Source organism: Chelonus insularis, unplaced genomic scaffold (assembly GCF_013357705.1).
Source record: "Chelonus insularis isolate UGA/USDA-ARS -01 unplaced genomic scaffold, ASM1335770v1 contig_85_pilon, whole genome shotgun sequence".
NCBI lineage: Eukaryota > Metazoa > Arthropoda > Insecta > Hymenoptera > Braconidae > Chelonus > Chelonus insularis.
Window position 1 is genome coordinate 377,149 of NW_023276773.1, and position 14,404 is coordinate 391,552.

A 14,404-nucleotide genomic window follows, 5' to 3' on the forward strand; every position below is an offset into this window, starting at 1 on the left:
ATTTTAAAACAATTCCACGAAAATGCACTGTTTTAGTGCTTATTACTTTATCATGTCTGTCATCGGTATTTAATTGTGATTATTTTTGTTAAATTAATTATTTTTTATCTTTCTCAAACGCTATTAATTAATAATTAATTTCCTTTTTTTTTTTTTAAAAAAAAGCTTATAGCACCAAACATATTAAATTTGACATCATTTAAAATTAAAACTTAAAAAATCATCATAATAATTGACTTTTAAAATGTTAAAAGAAATAATATATGTATGTTTTAATTGAAAAATATCGACAATTGTTGTGAAAAGGTATTTAATAATTATTCATTCATCTATAAAGAGCATTGAAAGGAGGAAAATCGAGCTTTTATTTATTCCCTCTCGAAATATAATCTCATTTTTTTTTTTTTTGCAAATTATCATTAAGTTTCATCATTTGTTTATTTTTCTTTTCTCGCTTGTTATAATAATTCTAATTATCTTATTTAATTAACAAAGTATTTGGCCGTTTTATTATTATTTTTTTTTTTCAATGTCATTTGCATTAAAAAATAAATTTTTTCCAAGGGAGCCGAGTAATTAAAAAATAAAATATAAATTGTTTTATATGAGACTAGAAAATTTTGAATAAAAACACAAATGTCTTCTTTATAACCCATGTAATATAAATTCTTTTTCCTAAACAAATAATTCAAAGTAATTCATTGATGATGAATCTTTTTCATTTTATCATCAGTTAATTAGCAGAGATTTTACTTTTTATAAAATTAATAAAATAAATTAATAACAAAGGCTATAAAGAAGATACATTTTATTGCATTAACACCCAAATGCACATAATCTCTTGTTTAATTAAGTATAAAGTAAAAAATAATAATAATAATTATTAGTTTATGCAATATATTAATATTATAAGTATTGATGTATGTTATATTTTTCATCTCTTAATTTCTCTGCTAATATATATATTTTTAATATAATGTATGATATGTTTATTCACAACTTGATGTGAGCGTTTAAAATTGAAAATCTTATATTGTGAGAAATGTATACGTATTGTTTTTTTTTTTTTAATAATAATGATAATTAATAGTTGATGATAATTAATGATGATAATGATAATAATTAATCTTTAACATTTAGTTGTTTGTTTTTTCATCATCTAATTAGGTAAATAATTCTTAGATTTTTTATTTATTTTTTCATTTATTAACTATTGATACGTATTATTTTATTTTTTAATCATTGTCAAGTAGTCATTAAGTGCTTTCTTGGATTACTTTTTAACGGGCAGAATCACAATAGGTTTTATTTAAATTCAATTAGATGATAATTAACCGGAGATACTGCATATTAAAAAAATTTTTTTTTAAGCAGTTGCAAATAATTACTCCGATATTAATTGAACATTTAAGATGATATGATTGTGCATTTCTGAGCATTGTTACTTATTACAATTGATGTATATTACACGAGATAATAGAAAAAAGTAAAAATAAAACAAAAGTAAAAAGAGTATTTATTAAATAACATTGCATTGTAATATACAATCTTAAATAGACAAAAAAAAAAATAAATAAAAATTGATTTAAGTAATTTTTTTTATTCTGCCCAATATTGTATAAGGTTCTATTTTCTAGTCCATTTTAAGTAATAAAAATAGATTGCATAGATTGAGAGACGCTGCGCATGCACCTACAAAGATACGCTAAGAGAAATCGTTACTTTTCTTATTAAATTATTTAATATATTTTCTTCTTCTTCTTCTTCTTCTTCTTTTTCTTTTATTTATAACGCCTTTTATTTATATCTATTAGATCATTTGACTTGATTAATTATTTATCTGTTTATTCTTTCAATTATTTCTTTTTTTCTTCTTTTATTTGTCTTGCAATTTTTAAATTCAAAAATTTTATTCAATTATGAGTATATGACCAAATCAATACGTTACTTTGCTGTGCGTGCGTCTACGTTTATTTATTAATTATATGATATTATTATTATTTTTATTCACTTTAATCTCATTCTGTTTTTTTTGTTTGTTTGTTAATATCCTTGATAAATGATTATTCAATCATGAAATACTTGTCAGTTTAAAAAAATTTATTCAAATAAAATATTAAACTCTTATTTTATCACTTTGAGCAGGCAAGAGTAAAATTTAAGTTAATTTATTTATTTATTTAGTTTTTTTTTTTAAATCTTTCTTTCACTTAAAAGATCTTTTCAAATATCTGGATAATTATTATCCAACATTTTTTAAAACATTTTATTTAACGTCATTTTATTTAGAAAAAGTTGATTATTTTTATTTTATTTAAAAATTAATTTAAAAATATATCAATTAATGAGCTTTATTTATTCCAATTTATTTAACTAAAATTCCAAAAATCAACAACACCAACATCACCAGATAGATCAACATCTTTTAACTAAATTTACTTATCAATTAAAATGATTATAAAAATTTCTTTATCTCACGTGATATGTTTTTTTTTTTTCTAATCTTTTTATAATTCTCATTAATTCCCGTTTCATTATTTTCTTTTGGCCCGCTTTATCTTTAGAATATTCACAAAAAGACAAGCAAATGAAACAATAATTTAATTAACTTTTTTTTGAACGATAAAAAGAACAAGAAAAACTAATTCAACAATAACAGGAAAATCGACATTATTATCTCTTTTACTGTAGATCTTCTTCACATTTGGGAATGTCAAATATTTCGGCAAATAATGGTGGTAATTTGAGCTTAGTCCAGTTTCTTCGAAACCAATCAAGAAGATTAGCATGCCGAGATCCAAGTGCACGTAATTCTGGTAACCTTTGGGCTACACTAACAACTGGAGAACTTACTGGAACTATTTCAGTTGGTGAGGAATGATTCCTACCATTTTGAATCCGCAGTGCTTCCAATAAACGATCCTGCAGTCTCTGCACGGCCTTGACATCATTCAAACCTGGTCGTTCGCTTAGTAATACCGCACCAGAAAATAATCCAAGCTCAGCATCGGACAATTGATGAGCATTCAAGGACGATGTGAACTGCATCAAAGCAGCCACAAAATCTGCCTAGAATTTCAAATAAATCATTTAATCTCTTTTCAATTCCTAATTGTTTACTTAAATAGCTAATGAATTACATTACGTACAGCTTTAAAAAGCTGTAACATGAAAAGAAATTGCCAACAAGTATAATATTTCTTACCTCGTACATCAATTCAATCTGTTGTCTAGTAATGTAAGTACCATCTTCAAAGGTCATCGAAGTATCGGTGGTCATTTTAGAGATATGACACAGCCATACTTCAAAGAATCCAACTTTAATCAGTATTAATTGATCATCTTGAGTGAGCTCACAAAAGCCTGGCACACGTTTAGCAAATTCTACAACCCTTTGAACTGAAGGTGTCACTCTAGCGGCAAACTGTTGCCATAACCAAATCCTTTGGGATTCAACCGTCTCTGCTGTTGATGACGCTGCTTCAGGGTCTTCTGGGCTGGTTGGCTAATTGAAATAATTATTCTTTTTTAATATTACATCATTATTTACACTAAATTTAACTTTTAAAATAACTCTATTCAATTTTATCCAACATCACTCATCATATTCTCTATTAACAAACTTTATAAACTAATTAAATGTAATTTCAATAAAATCATATTACCGGTATTATCATGGGCTTTCGAACGAGGCCTCTAGTTGATTCTTCAGTGAAACCACAGTGAGCATGATGAGCTTGTGACACTTGAAGGATAACATCATATACTGCTAAATGTTTATTATCAGCATCTGATTGATCAGCTTCAACGACTGCTGCTGATGGTATTCGTGTCAATACATTTTGACTTTGACTATTATTATTATTCGTACTATTATTATTATTGTTATTATTATTGGTGATGATATTGTTATTACTATTATTACTATTATTGTTGATAATATTATTATGATTGTTGTTGTTGGTACTATTGTTATTGCTATTGTTATTATTATTATTATTATTATTATTGTTGCTGTTGTTGTTATTATTATTATTATCGTTATCGTTATTATTATTGTTGTTGCTATTTATTCCAGAATTTATTTGATGTCCACTACCAACTGTTGATGTTGGAATTGAATCCTCTGGCCCTCGTTCCCTTGATCGTTTTGGTACACGGCCATATCGAACAGCTGCAAGTAATACATGAATATTAATAATATGTTCATATTTAAATAAAAATAATTTAATTTTATCTAACAACAATTGTTTTCAATATTTATTATTGCTCTTAGATGCATCATGATATTTTATCTTTAATTAATTAATGAATGATGATGATTAAAAACAACTATCATGATTAAGATTGTCTTTTCCTATTCAACTACTTTTAAATGTCTGCAATGATTTTAATATGAGAGAATAAGAGAAAAAGACTTCTATACCCTAGTGTACATCCTAACTAGCGGAACTTTGACGTTTAATTATGCACGCAAGTTCGCTCTGGTTTACCTTGCCCTCATCGCTTGAGAGAGAATACAAGAGTAAAGGTGGAATGAGAGTTAGGAATACCCAAACTACAAACTTCCGTTCGGGGTTTCAATCCTGCGTTCTAAGCATACATCTTCGTATGTATATAGTAATGTAAGAAGAGGCTTTTATACCCTTCAAAGTATCTCTAAAATAATCTCAATATCATATGATGCTGAGGTGCATTTTTGTTGAACAATTGTGATATTAAAAAAAAATATATTTTAAATTGATATTATAAATTACTTTCTTATTATTATAATTGATGATTACTCAAGTTATTTACAACACTATAAATTAGTAAAACAATTTTAAATTAAATAATACACATTGTGAGCATAATTCTATTTTGAAGAATAGAATTAATTAATGCATATAATTTTATAGTGTAATTTTTAATACAAATAATAAATAATCTTTTAATATAAAATCGTAATCATCGTAATAGTTAATTAAAAATCGTAATCATCGTAATAGTTAATTAAAAATGTATATTTAAATAAGTTAAAGTATTAAAATATATCATAGCTGCTTCTAGCAACTAATTAAACATTAATATTATTCTTTTTAATTTTAAATATAAATATTATGTTTAATTAAGTTATTAAATAAATATAATACTAAAGTATATCTTTATCAGTTGAACGTGATGATATAATAGGCCTTGAAGTAGATAAATATTTAAGGCTTCTTAATTCAATTTTCACATGTTACATTACTTTTTCTCAAAACTTTATGTGAAGAAAAATATTTTCTCGATGGCTTGATAGTTTTTAAAAACTCCTTAGTTCTGTATTTTTTTATTTACTACATTCTTGGGGATCTTGATAACGCCTTCAATGATGACAGAAGTTGACGTCTTGCTTTCGAATGTCCACTTTTACGAATTTTTGAACAAAGAACTTTTGGATAAACATTTTCTTTATCAGCTGTATGTGCAAGTTTTCGAATATTTGATGATGATAATCGGGGTTTTCTTTTGATCGGAGAAGTATTAGCCTTTTTTTTGATAACATAAGGAAAATTTTCGAAAGAAACACTCAAAAGTGTTTTATTAGCAGACTTTTCTTCGTTTACTTTTAACTGAAAGAGAATTTATTGTATTTTTTATTAGTTTGAATTAAATTCAATTGTTTTTATTTTATTATCATAAGTTAATTTCTATTTATTGCTATGATTTTATTTACCTCTGCAACTTTCAACTCCTTCATTTCAGTTTGAAGATCTTTTATTTGCTTTTCGAAAAATTCGGACAATTCTAAACCATAAATTGTAAAAGGTTTACCTTGTATAATTTTATATTCATTCACCATTACTTCAAGTTGTTCTTTAACTTTTGGAAGATTCTAAAATATATAAAATAATTTAGTAAAATAATAATAATAATAATAAAAATGGTACATGAAATATGATGATTAAAATATCTTTTTACTTTCGATAAATAATTTCGAGTGTTTTCTTCATCAAGAAGTTGAGCTCGACGATTGACATATCTGTCGGGATTTTGAATTTGATGGCAATAATTTTTATATTGTTTCCACATTTTATTCCATTTATCAAGTAATTCAAATAATTTCTTATTCGATTTGTAAAATTCTTGAAGTTTTTCAACTTCATTTTCATGAAGTTTTAATATGTTTTCATTTACAATGGTTGAATTATAAAAATACAATTTTTCTATTTCCTGAGGACACATTTTACACATAGACCACCAATATTTTAAATTTTCTTTCATCTCTTTTATAAAAGAAGATATGCGATTGTCTTCTTTTGTTTTCATATTCTTCTGAATTTCTTTATTTAAAGCATAAATAGTTATCGCATCAAAACCGGAATACTTGACTAAAATCTTTTCATATTGATCCTTTGGAACGTTTAGATATTTCCAAAGTTCAAGTAATTCTTGTCGCTTACTTTCTGCTTCTTGCTTCATTATTGTTCTTCGCTCTTGTAAATTGTCGTGTAATTTTTTTAACTCTGCCATATTTTTACTAGAATAAATGAATTCTTCAGAATCATCCAAAATTAACCTTTCAAAATCATTTGTTGAAAGTAAGGCCATTTCTTCTCTCATTTCTACAATTAATTGTCGAAGATGTTTAAAAGTATTTTTACGACTTGACAAATCAGTTTTTAATACTGATAATTTTGAGTTAAAATCTTGAATCTTTCAAATTAGGAAATTCCGATTTAAAACCAATTGGTTGAAGTCCAAGACGTTTACATATTTGATATTCCTATTGAAAAAACAATTCATTATTAAAGAAAAGTTAATTCTCATTTTTAAATGAGAAAAAAATAAACAAAATTTACCTTATTTAGAGAGATTTGAACTTCTAACATGTGATGTTGCTTAATTACTTTTAATTCTTGAATTTTTTCTTCTAATATATTTATGGCATCGATCAACGATTTATCTCGATATTTAGGCATCAATATTTCTAATCCTAATGCCTATAAAAAAATATAATTAAATGCAATTCTACTACATATATACATTCATGAATAACAATAAGATCATATCAACAACTTACATCACTTAATTTTCTAATTTTTTTAACTAATTGTTCAATTTTTTTTTTTATTTTTATGTTTTTCGTTTCTAGCAGCACTTTCGATGTCCTCAAGTAATTCCTTAAATTAAAATTTATTTAATATATTAATATTTAAATATTATATATATTTTCGTAATAAATCATTAATACCTAATGATAAACATTTGTTGTTTTTTACCTGTATATTATTGTAAATATCTTTCTTATATTTGTTTATAACTTTTCTTCCTAATCCAACCTGTTGCCAAATGCTAAATATATTTTTGGTGGTTTTTTTGAAGTCATCTTGAATAATATTAATAAACTCTTCACTGAAATATTATGAAACAATTTTTATAACTTATCTATAAATTTAACCTACCTAATAAATGTTAATTAATGTTTATTTGTTAATATTATTTGAATATTCATTATTTCAAAGGTTATGGCGTCATTGTACTTACTTGGTCCAATGTTCTGACATCTCGATTGTTTCTTCTACATAGGTGATAAAATTTAATAATAATCATTTAAAAATAACAATTAATATTCTACTACACTTGTTAGCACATTAAAAAAATCATTTATTCCAAAAGTTTTGTCCTTTTTAATTTACAACAATTATATTAACCGTTATTTTTGACTGCCTTCAAATAGGTCTTCGATAGTTAGTCAATAATCGATACATTTATATCGAAAAATCGAATAATTGATTCGTAATTGGTGACAAAATTTAAATGGTCATTTATTTATCGGTATGTGCTTTGTTTACACATACTTCTAGTATCTTTGGGATCTAAATAAAAGAAATAATTGTATTGGTAATCCTTACGACTTGTAAACACTGAAACTCGATGTGTAATGAATTAATTAATCTGCCTGTAAAGCTAAGTATATTTTCATTTCATGTAATAATTATTACACTTTTGTTAGTTAATGTAAATTCCTTTTATTTTTCATCTATCCAATAATTTGATGTATATAAAATATATTTTAACTTATATTATTGATAAATAGTATCACGTCGATAAAGTAAAAGCTATTTTTGATGACGTCATCATTGATTCTGCAGAAAAATATGTACACAAAAATAAGAAACAGAGATAAATTATAAATTTTGTCTTGATCAAATATTTTTCGTCATAGCCGTATGGAAAAGTTCACTTTTCCATTAGAGAGGGATTGAACTTTCCATACAGGTATGACGAAATAGTACATTTCACACCTAGGGAGGGAAATGTACTAATTCAGCTCAAGGGAAACAAAGTAGATAATATTAAACCAGGGGTTCGGTTCGGGTTGTAATTTTACATGCAGTTTGAGCTACTTTTTTTATTCTAAAAACTCCAGTTTTAATAAAATAATTGCAAAATGAGTTAGAAAACATTACATCCCATAACGAGGGAGTAAAGTACAGCATTTCATTCACGAAAAATTGTACATTTCAGACCTAGGGAGAAAAAGTAGCTCAAACTGCATGTAAAATTACAACCCGAACCGAACCCCTGGTTTAATATTATCTACTTTTTTCCCCTCGAGCTGAATTAGTACATTTCCCTCCCTAGGTGTGAAATGTACTATATTAAAACTGGAAGACTTAGCAGATGATTGTAGAAAAAAATAAATTAATTCACTGAATATTAGATTAATTATGAGTTAATAAAAGCAGTATTACTCCTATTTTTAAAAATTTATTTTTCATTACAGTAAATCTGATTTATCTTCACTAATTCCTTATTCTTCACTGATATAATTTATTCTATCTAATGTGTGCTAGAATATATCGATCAAAATGGGATCTGCATTAATACCTTATCAGTGACTAATTAATTCGACCGTAGGTAAGTGGCAAATGAGATCTCTCAAAGGTGTCATGGTGGTTTATCTCGTCTGAGGTGTGATCACGTGTACACCAAAGAAGAATCTAATTTATCTATTGCAATTATTAATTAATAATTACTACTTTATTCTAGTAACTCTTTATTTTTGGAAACCTTCCATCAATGTGGAATTAAATATCATAATAATTCATTGAAATAAAGCTAGCATATGTAAATTTTCCTAAATAATTTATCATTAATTATCTCTTGATTGGAGTTCAATTGAACCAATAAAATAAACAAACTAAATAAACAGTTTGGAAAGAAGAAAACAATTGTTAAAGACAAAATGTAACAAGATAAATAATGTTATTTTTAAACTTCAAGTTAAAAAAATCAATGATTTACTTTACTTACAATCACGTGACATTCCAACAGCCAAACACTTTTTAAATCTGCAATATTGACATCGATTCCTGTTCAATCTTATCACTAAACACTTGCCATCCCTCAGACATCGATATTCAATTTGCTTCTGTATACTTCTCCTAAAGAAACCCTGAAACAATTAATTTAAATACCATTAAAAATTATTCCATCTTAATTGAATTTATTTCAATAACATATTTAACTTACTAAAAATAAGTACAATAAAATTTTAAATTATATTATAATTATTTAAATTGTAACTTTACTTAATTATCCTTTTTGCTTTATAATTAGCTCTAACGATAATTTAATAATTCTAGTGACTTAATTATGCATCGTATGAATCTAGGAATGGTTTATGATTAATAGCATTGCGTTTTTCTAACCTATAAATTTTTTAACCTATAAATATTATTTATATATAATATGCTTCATAAAATCGTAGACTCTTAGAAGTTTTGACCTCGACCGAGACCGATTATTTTCTAGCACGGAAATGTCCTAGAGTATTATTTGTATTGTATATAGTACATTAAAAGGACGAGGATAATATGTAGAGGACTCTTTAGAGGTGGAGCTTCGATCGATCGAGCCGACTGCCCGTTGCACTGTATGTTCGTTGTGCTGCAAGTGGAAAAAGTAACAAACGAGTCAGCCGGTGCATACAATGAGAGCAATACAATATTAATTAATGATGTAATTACCACAATTACAATCATGTTCAATACATAATATAGCTTAATAAATTCATTTTATTTAACAACTCTATTATATTATACCTTATTTTTAATTAATTTTCTTCTTTTTTTTTTTAATTATTTTCATATAAGATATTTAGTGAAATATGAAATTTTTTAATTATCATGCAAATTTAATTTATTTTTAAATAAAAATGTTATTAAATATCAATGTAAATATTCGCCAATATTTTTAATACCAATTGATGATGCGAAAAATGGTTTGAATAAAAGTTTTTTTTTTTTTTTTTTTAATTTTACACAAAAAAAGTTTCTAGTTGTTTTTTTTTCTATCTTTTATAGTTGAGCTGCAAAATGATGGTAACACTGTAAATCCAGAAAAATTCAAGTGTTTAGTGATAAATCACTTAAAGTGTTTAATAATTAAACACCGAAATGTTTACAATGTTGAATGCCATAAACAAACTATAGAATTTTAGTAAACGGCAAAAAGTGTTTACAAAATTGCCATAGTTCGTTAATGATGTTTAACATTGCAAACACTTTAAGTGTTTAGTTTAATTTTTATTATTAATTTGTAGCTGAACTATAAGAGATAGAAAAAAAAACCCTAGATACCTTTTTTGTGTAAAATTTAAAGATCTTCAACTTTTATTTAGAGCTTTTTTTCAATATCTTTATTAGTTTTTTTTTAATAATGACAAGAAGTTGGTAATACTTTTTATCCATTTGAAACCTTAATTAGTCCTTTTTTACAACAACAATCAATATATTTTCTTGCCAATAGATGTTATGCAATACTCATAATAATGATTAAATCACTGAACCTCGTAGTGTTTTATTTCAATGCACTTAAGTGTTTTAAAATAACACCACCCATTTGATTAACATTATAGTCACTTTTTAAACGCTTTCAAGTATATTAAAAGTCACTGCAATGCTAATCAAATGGATGATGTCATTTTAAAACACATTATTAAGTGTATTGAAATAAAACACTTTCACATTTGAGATTTGCAGGCCATCTATGGCCGTAGTTTGCATTATACTGTTGGGCCTAATTAAATGTTTTAAATAAAGAAATGAAATATTGAGTAGGAGACAAATTTTTTAATTATGTTGCAATTTTAATTTATTTTTAGATAAAAAGTTACTAGATGTGGATATGAATATTTACCAATATTATGTATCAAAAAGCGAATATTTAATTAAGTAGTATGTAAAGCAATGGCCAAGTATACACAATCGATCAGATTTATTTATCAAGTGTAAACAAATATATGTTTTATCAATAACCAATATTATTATTTAAACTTCCATATATTATTGTTTAATAAAGGGAAAAAAAAAAATTCTAACATTTCACCATTTTTGACTTTTGATATTAATTAGTTTAATTTTACCAATAATTATAAGTTAAAAAACGAAGTTATTTATAAAATAAAACTAATAAAATTATTTATAAAGTAATTAAAAACTTTTTGAGTTGTTGTGGATTAACTGTCAATTACATTTAACGATTAAATAAAAATTAATTTAATTAATTGAAATATTTTTTTTTTTTCAAAAAGAAATCAAAATTTTCTAAAATAAATAAATAAAATTGCTTTGGATTTTAATGTTTCAATATTATTTTTCTAAATGATTCTTAATTATTGTTGGAATGTAGTGTAATTTTATCTTAAATCCAAATCTAAATGTATTATCTTTTCTGCATTCTTATTGATTCCTTATTAGCAATCTAGTTGCAATCTAGTGATAAATGTTTTTGCTTTTCTTTCTATACTCTAATTAAAATGTTATCGATACTATATATTTTCTGATATATATAACATAATGAATTGACCAGTATGGTACCTAATTTGATTATTAAAGTAACTATCCAATTAATAAATATCAATCAATGGTTTATAAAAGTTTCTTTTCATTTATATAATAAATCTGAGTTATATCAAAAGGTGTTTTGATTTTATTTAACAATTATAAATAAACTTCCCAACATTCAAGGAAGTTAAGACAACACGTGGAAATTTTTCCAGTAAAAATACCGATGGCTTGAAATAGTTGAAAGGGATAAATAGAAATGTTGATTGGCGCGTGCATGAAACATAACTGAATGAGTACCGTTAACTTTCCAGACTCAAGTTGCTTCCGTATTCTCCGGGAATACATTGATGAGACCCGGGATTTGTCTATACTATACATATATATATATAAATGATTCCAAAGGCTGTGTAGTCTTAAGTTGTTTGATGAGAAATTGCAACTTAGATTACACTATCTCCGTCACCAATTGATCTTAGTAATATGCCAATAAGCTTATTTGCAGTGAAATTAATGACAACAATTTCCTATTAGTTGATTATTTTAGTAACCAATCACTTTCATCATTTTCCATATATCATTTTTATAAAATTAATCTTCGTCCTTTCATCCTTTATCCTATCAGGAAAATTTCACTTTATTTAACGACTGATTCTAATTTTTATTTTAAAAAGAATTCCATGAAATAATGTCAAACTGCATTATCGGCAATCTGTAATATCGACAAACTCATATGGTAATTAGTTTTAGGTTAGAATAATGAACAGTTTTAATTGAGATCAAATATCTCAATAAATAAATCAAAAGTAGAAAAAGTGAGATGACTAAAAGTTTCCTTATATTTTAAAGAACAAATTATGTCATATAAAATATACTCGAATTTTGTTGTATAAAAAAGATCTAAAGCAAAATGTGTTGATTTAAGCCAATGACAACAAAGTATGATTTACACACTTTTTTATGCCTACAAATAATTTGTTTTAAATCAGCATTTTTTGTCTTTGTATTAAAAAGCCCTGATTCAAAGAGTTCAATAAAATTTTCGAATTAAGACTGGACTCTGAGATAAATAACCAAATACTTTCACTTTGACTACCGAAAATGATTAATTAAATAATTATCATTTAATCTCATAATTTTAATTAAATAAATAATTATTTACTTTATAATATATATATTTTTTCTCCTCAATATCCTTGTTTAATAAACCAACTTATAATGAAATTATATTTTATTTCACAATTAAAAATACCTTACTTTAAACTCCAACTTTCATTTCATCTTCTCAACTTATTCAGTAAGTTAATCTACTAAATAAAATAATTAAAACTCACCTTACAACCCTCACAACTGGTAACTCCGTAGTGAAAACCACTAGCTTTATCGCCACAAACTTTACAGGGTACGAAGCTTTTGGCGGGAGTTGAACTATTTGAATCAGCAGCCGCGTAATGTTGTTCTGCAACAAGAAAAGAGAAAACGTGTTATGATAAAATAAATGTAATATATTAATACTACTATCCATGTGTATATCATTTCAAATAACCCACGTGTATAAGTATTAGAAAAGATGACATGAGATGTTTGTCAAGTATAATATTCACTAGAGTGGGTAAATGGATGATACGTGTTGCACATTGTAGCCTCTTACCATTTGCATGTAATTTCCTGACCCTTAAAAACGTGTACGTCTCGAGGACCATAGAAATGTTGTGAAATAAGTGAATAAAATATCTCAAGTCTCGCTATATTTCATTTTAAAATTCAAAATATCCCCAACTAAAAACAGTTATAACATTCATCATACTTTCATGATATTGAAATATTGATGGCGTTGGAGATGGGATCGAGAGAAATGTCTTCATCAATCAAACTCATTTCTTCGTTTAATTTTAAATCATTATATTTTTTTTCAAGTGCATTTAAAAAATCATATAGAGTGCTGTTGGTCCAGTATTACCATGCCAATAATATCTCACCAACTTGGTTTCTATGTTGATGATGGTTCATTATTGAAACATTATCAAAATGATAACCTAGAGTATCCTACATGAGAAACTCACATTATAGAAGCTTTATAAGACTGAGAAATTGATTTACAATTAATCAGAATTAATCTACAAGTATTAGTCTTAATTGATCAAGCTCTTGAAAACATCAAGTCTAACTTGTAGGTCTCCTAAAGGCTTTCAATGAATCCCTGGTCTTTCTAACACCTGTTTTATGGTCTACAATTTCTAGAGAATATATTTCCAGTTCAGTTTTATTACTGATTTTAAATGAAAACTTTGAACATAACAACATTTTTCAGCAATAAAATATTTTAAATAAATAATGAAGCAACTAGAAAGCTTGGTGATTGGAAATGAATCAAAAAGAGACTTACAGGTTGGATATTATTGTAAAATTGAATGTTTAATTATGCTTAGTCGATTGTTCATTAAATATATCTAGTGTTATGCTTAGATATTTTTGTAACAGCACTTTAAAAATATTCATTTGGTTTAATATTTGATGATTAAGTTGTCATCTAGACCTAAGTATTGGAGACACTACCACCTCTTTGAGGATAATAAATCTATATTTTT

At 25.5% G+C, this 14,404-nt stretch overlaps 2 protein-coding genes across 3 annotated transcripts in view; both read right to left on the reverse strand.

Annotated features, from left to right (window-relative positions):
- Positions 1–2,284: 2,284 nt before the first annotated feature.
- Positions 2,285–14,404, reverse strand: part of Eip78C (Ecdysone-induced protein 78C) — a 51,921-nt gene continuing 39,801 nt past the window's right edge. For both annotated transcript variants that reach the window (XM_035090659.1, XM_035090658.1), the window contains 5 exons: positions 13,151–13,275; positions 9,283–9,424; positions 3,666–4,174; positions 3,206–3,505; positions 2,285–3,069 (listed from right to left, as the gene is read on the reverse strand). In XM_035090659.1, coding sequence (XP_034946550.1) covers positions 2,683–3,069; positions 3,206–3,505; positions 3,666–4,174; positions 9,283–9,424; positions 13,151–13,275 — 1,463 coding nt within the window. In that variant the 3' untranslated portion in view covers positions 2,285–2,682. The remainder of the gene's footprint in view (positions 3,070–3,205; positions 3,506–3,665; positions 4,175–9,282; positions 9,425–13,150; positions 13,276–14,404) is intronic.
- Positions 5,045–7,865, reverse strand: LOC118071491 (protein regulator of cytokinesis 1-like). The gene is made up of 7 exons (XM_035090664.1): positions 7,510–7,865; positions 7,245–7,377; positions 7,046–7,145; positions 6,825–6,965; positions 5,944–6,748; positions 5,699–5,857; positions 5,045–5,594 (listed from the first exon to the last, which is right to left on the reverse strand). Exons 5-7 carry the CDS (start codon positions 6,583–6,585, stop codon positions 5,319–5,321), a joined length of 1,077 nt encoding a protein of 358 aa, XP_034946555.1. The 5' UTR covers positions 6,586–6,748; positions 6,825–6,965; positions 7,046–7,145; positions 7,245–7,377; positions 7,510–7,865; the 3' UTR covers positions 5,045–5,318.

Coding starts and splice junctions, on each gene's coding strand:
- LOC118071491 (XM_035090664.1), bottom strand. CDS start 6,585: ATGAGAGAAGAAATGGCCTTACTTTCAACAAATGATTTTGAAAGGTTA. Junction 5,858..5,943: donor CTCGAAATTATTTATCGAAA/GTAAAAAGATAT, acceptor TATATATTTTAG/AATCTTCCAAAAGTTAAAGA. Junction 5,595..5,698: donor AGGAGTTGAAAGTTGCAGAG/GTAAATAAAATC, acceptor ATTCTCTTTCAG/TTAAAAGTAAACGAAGAAAA.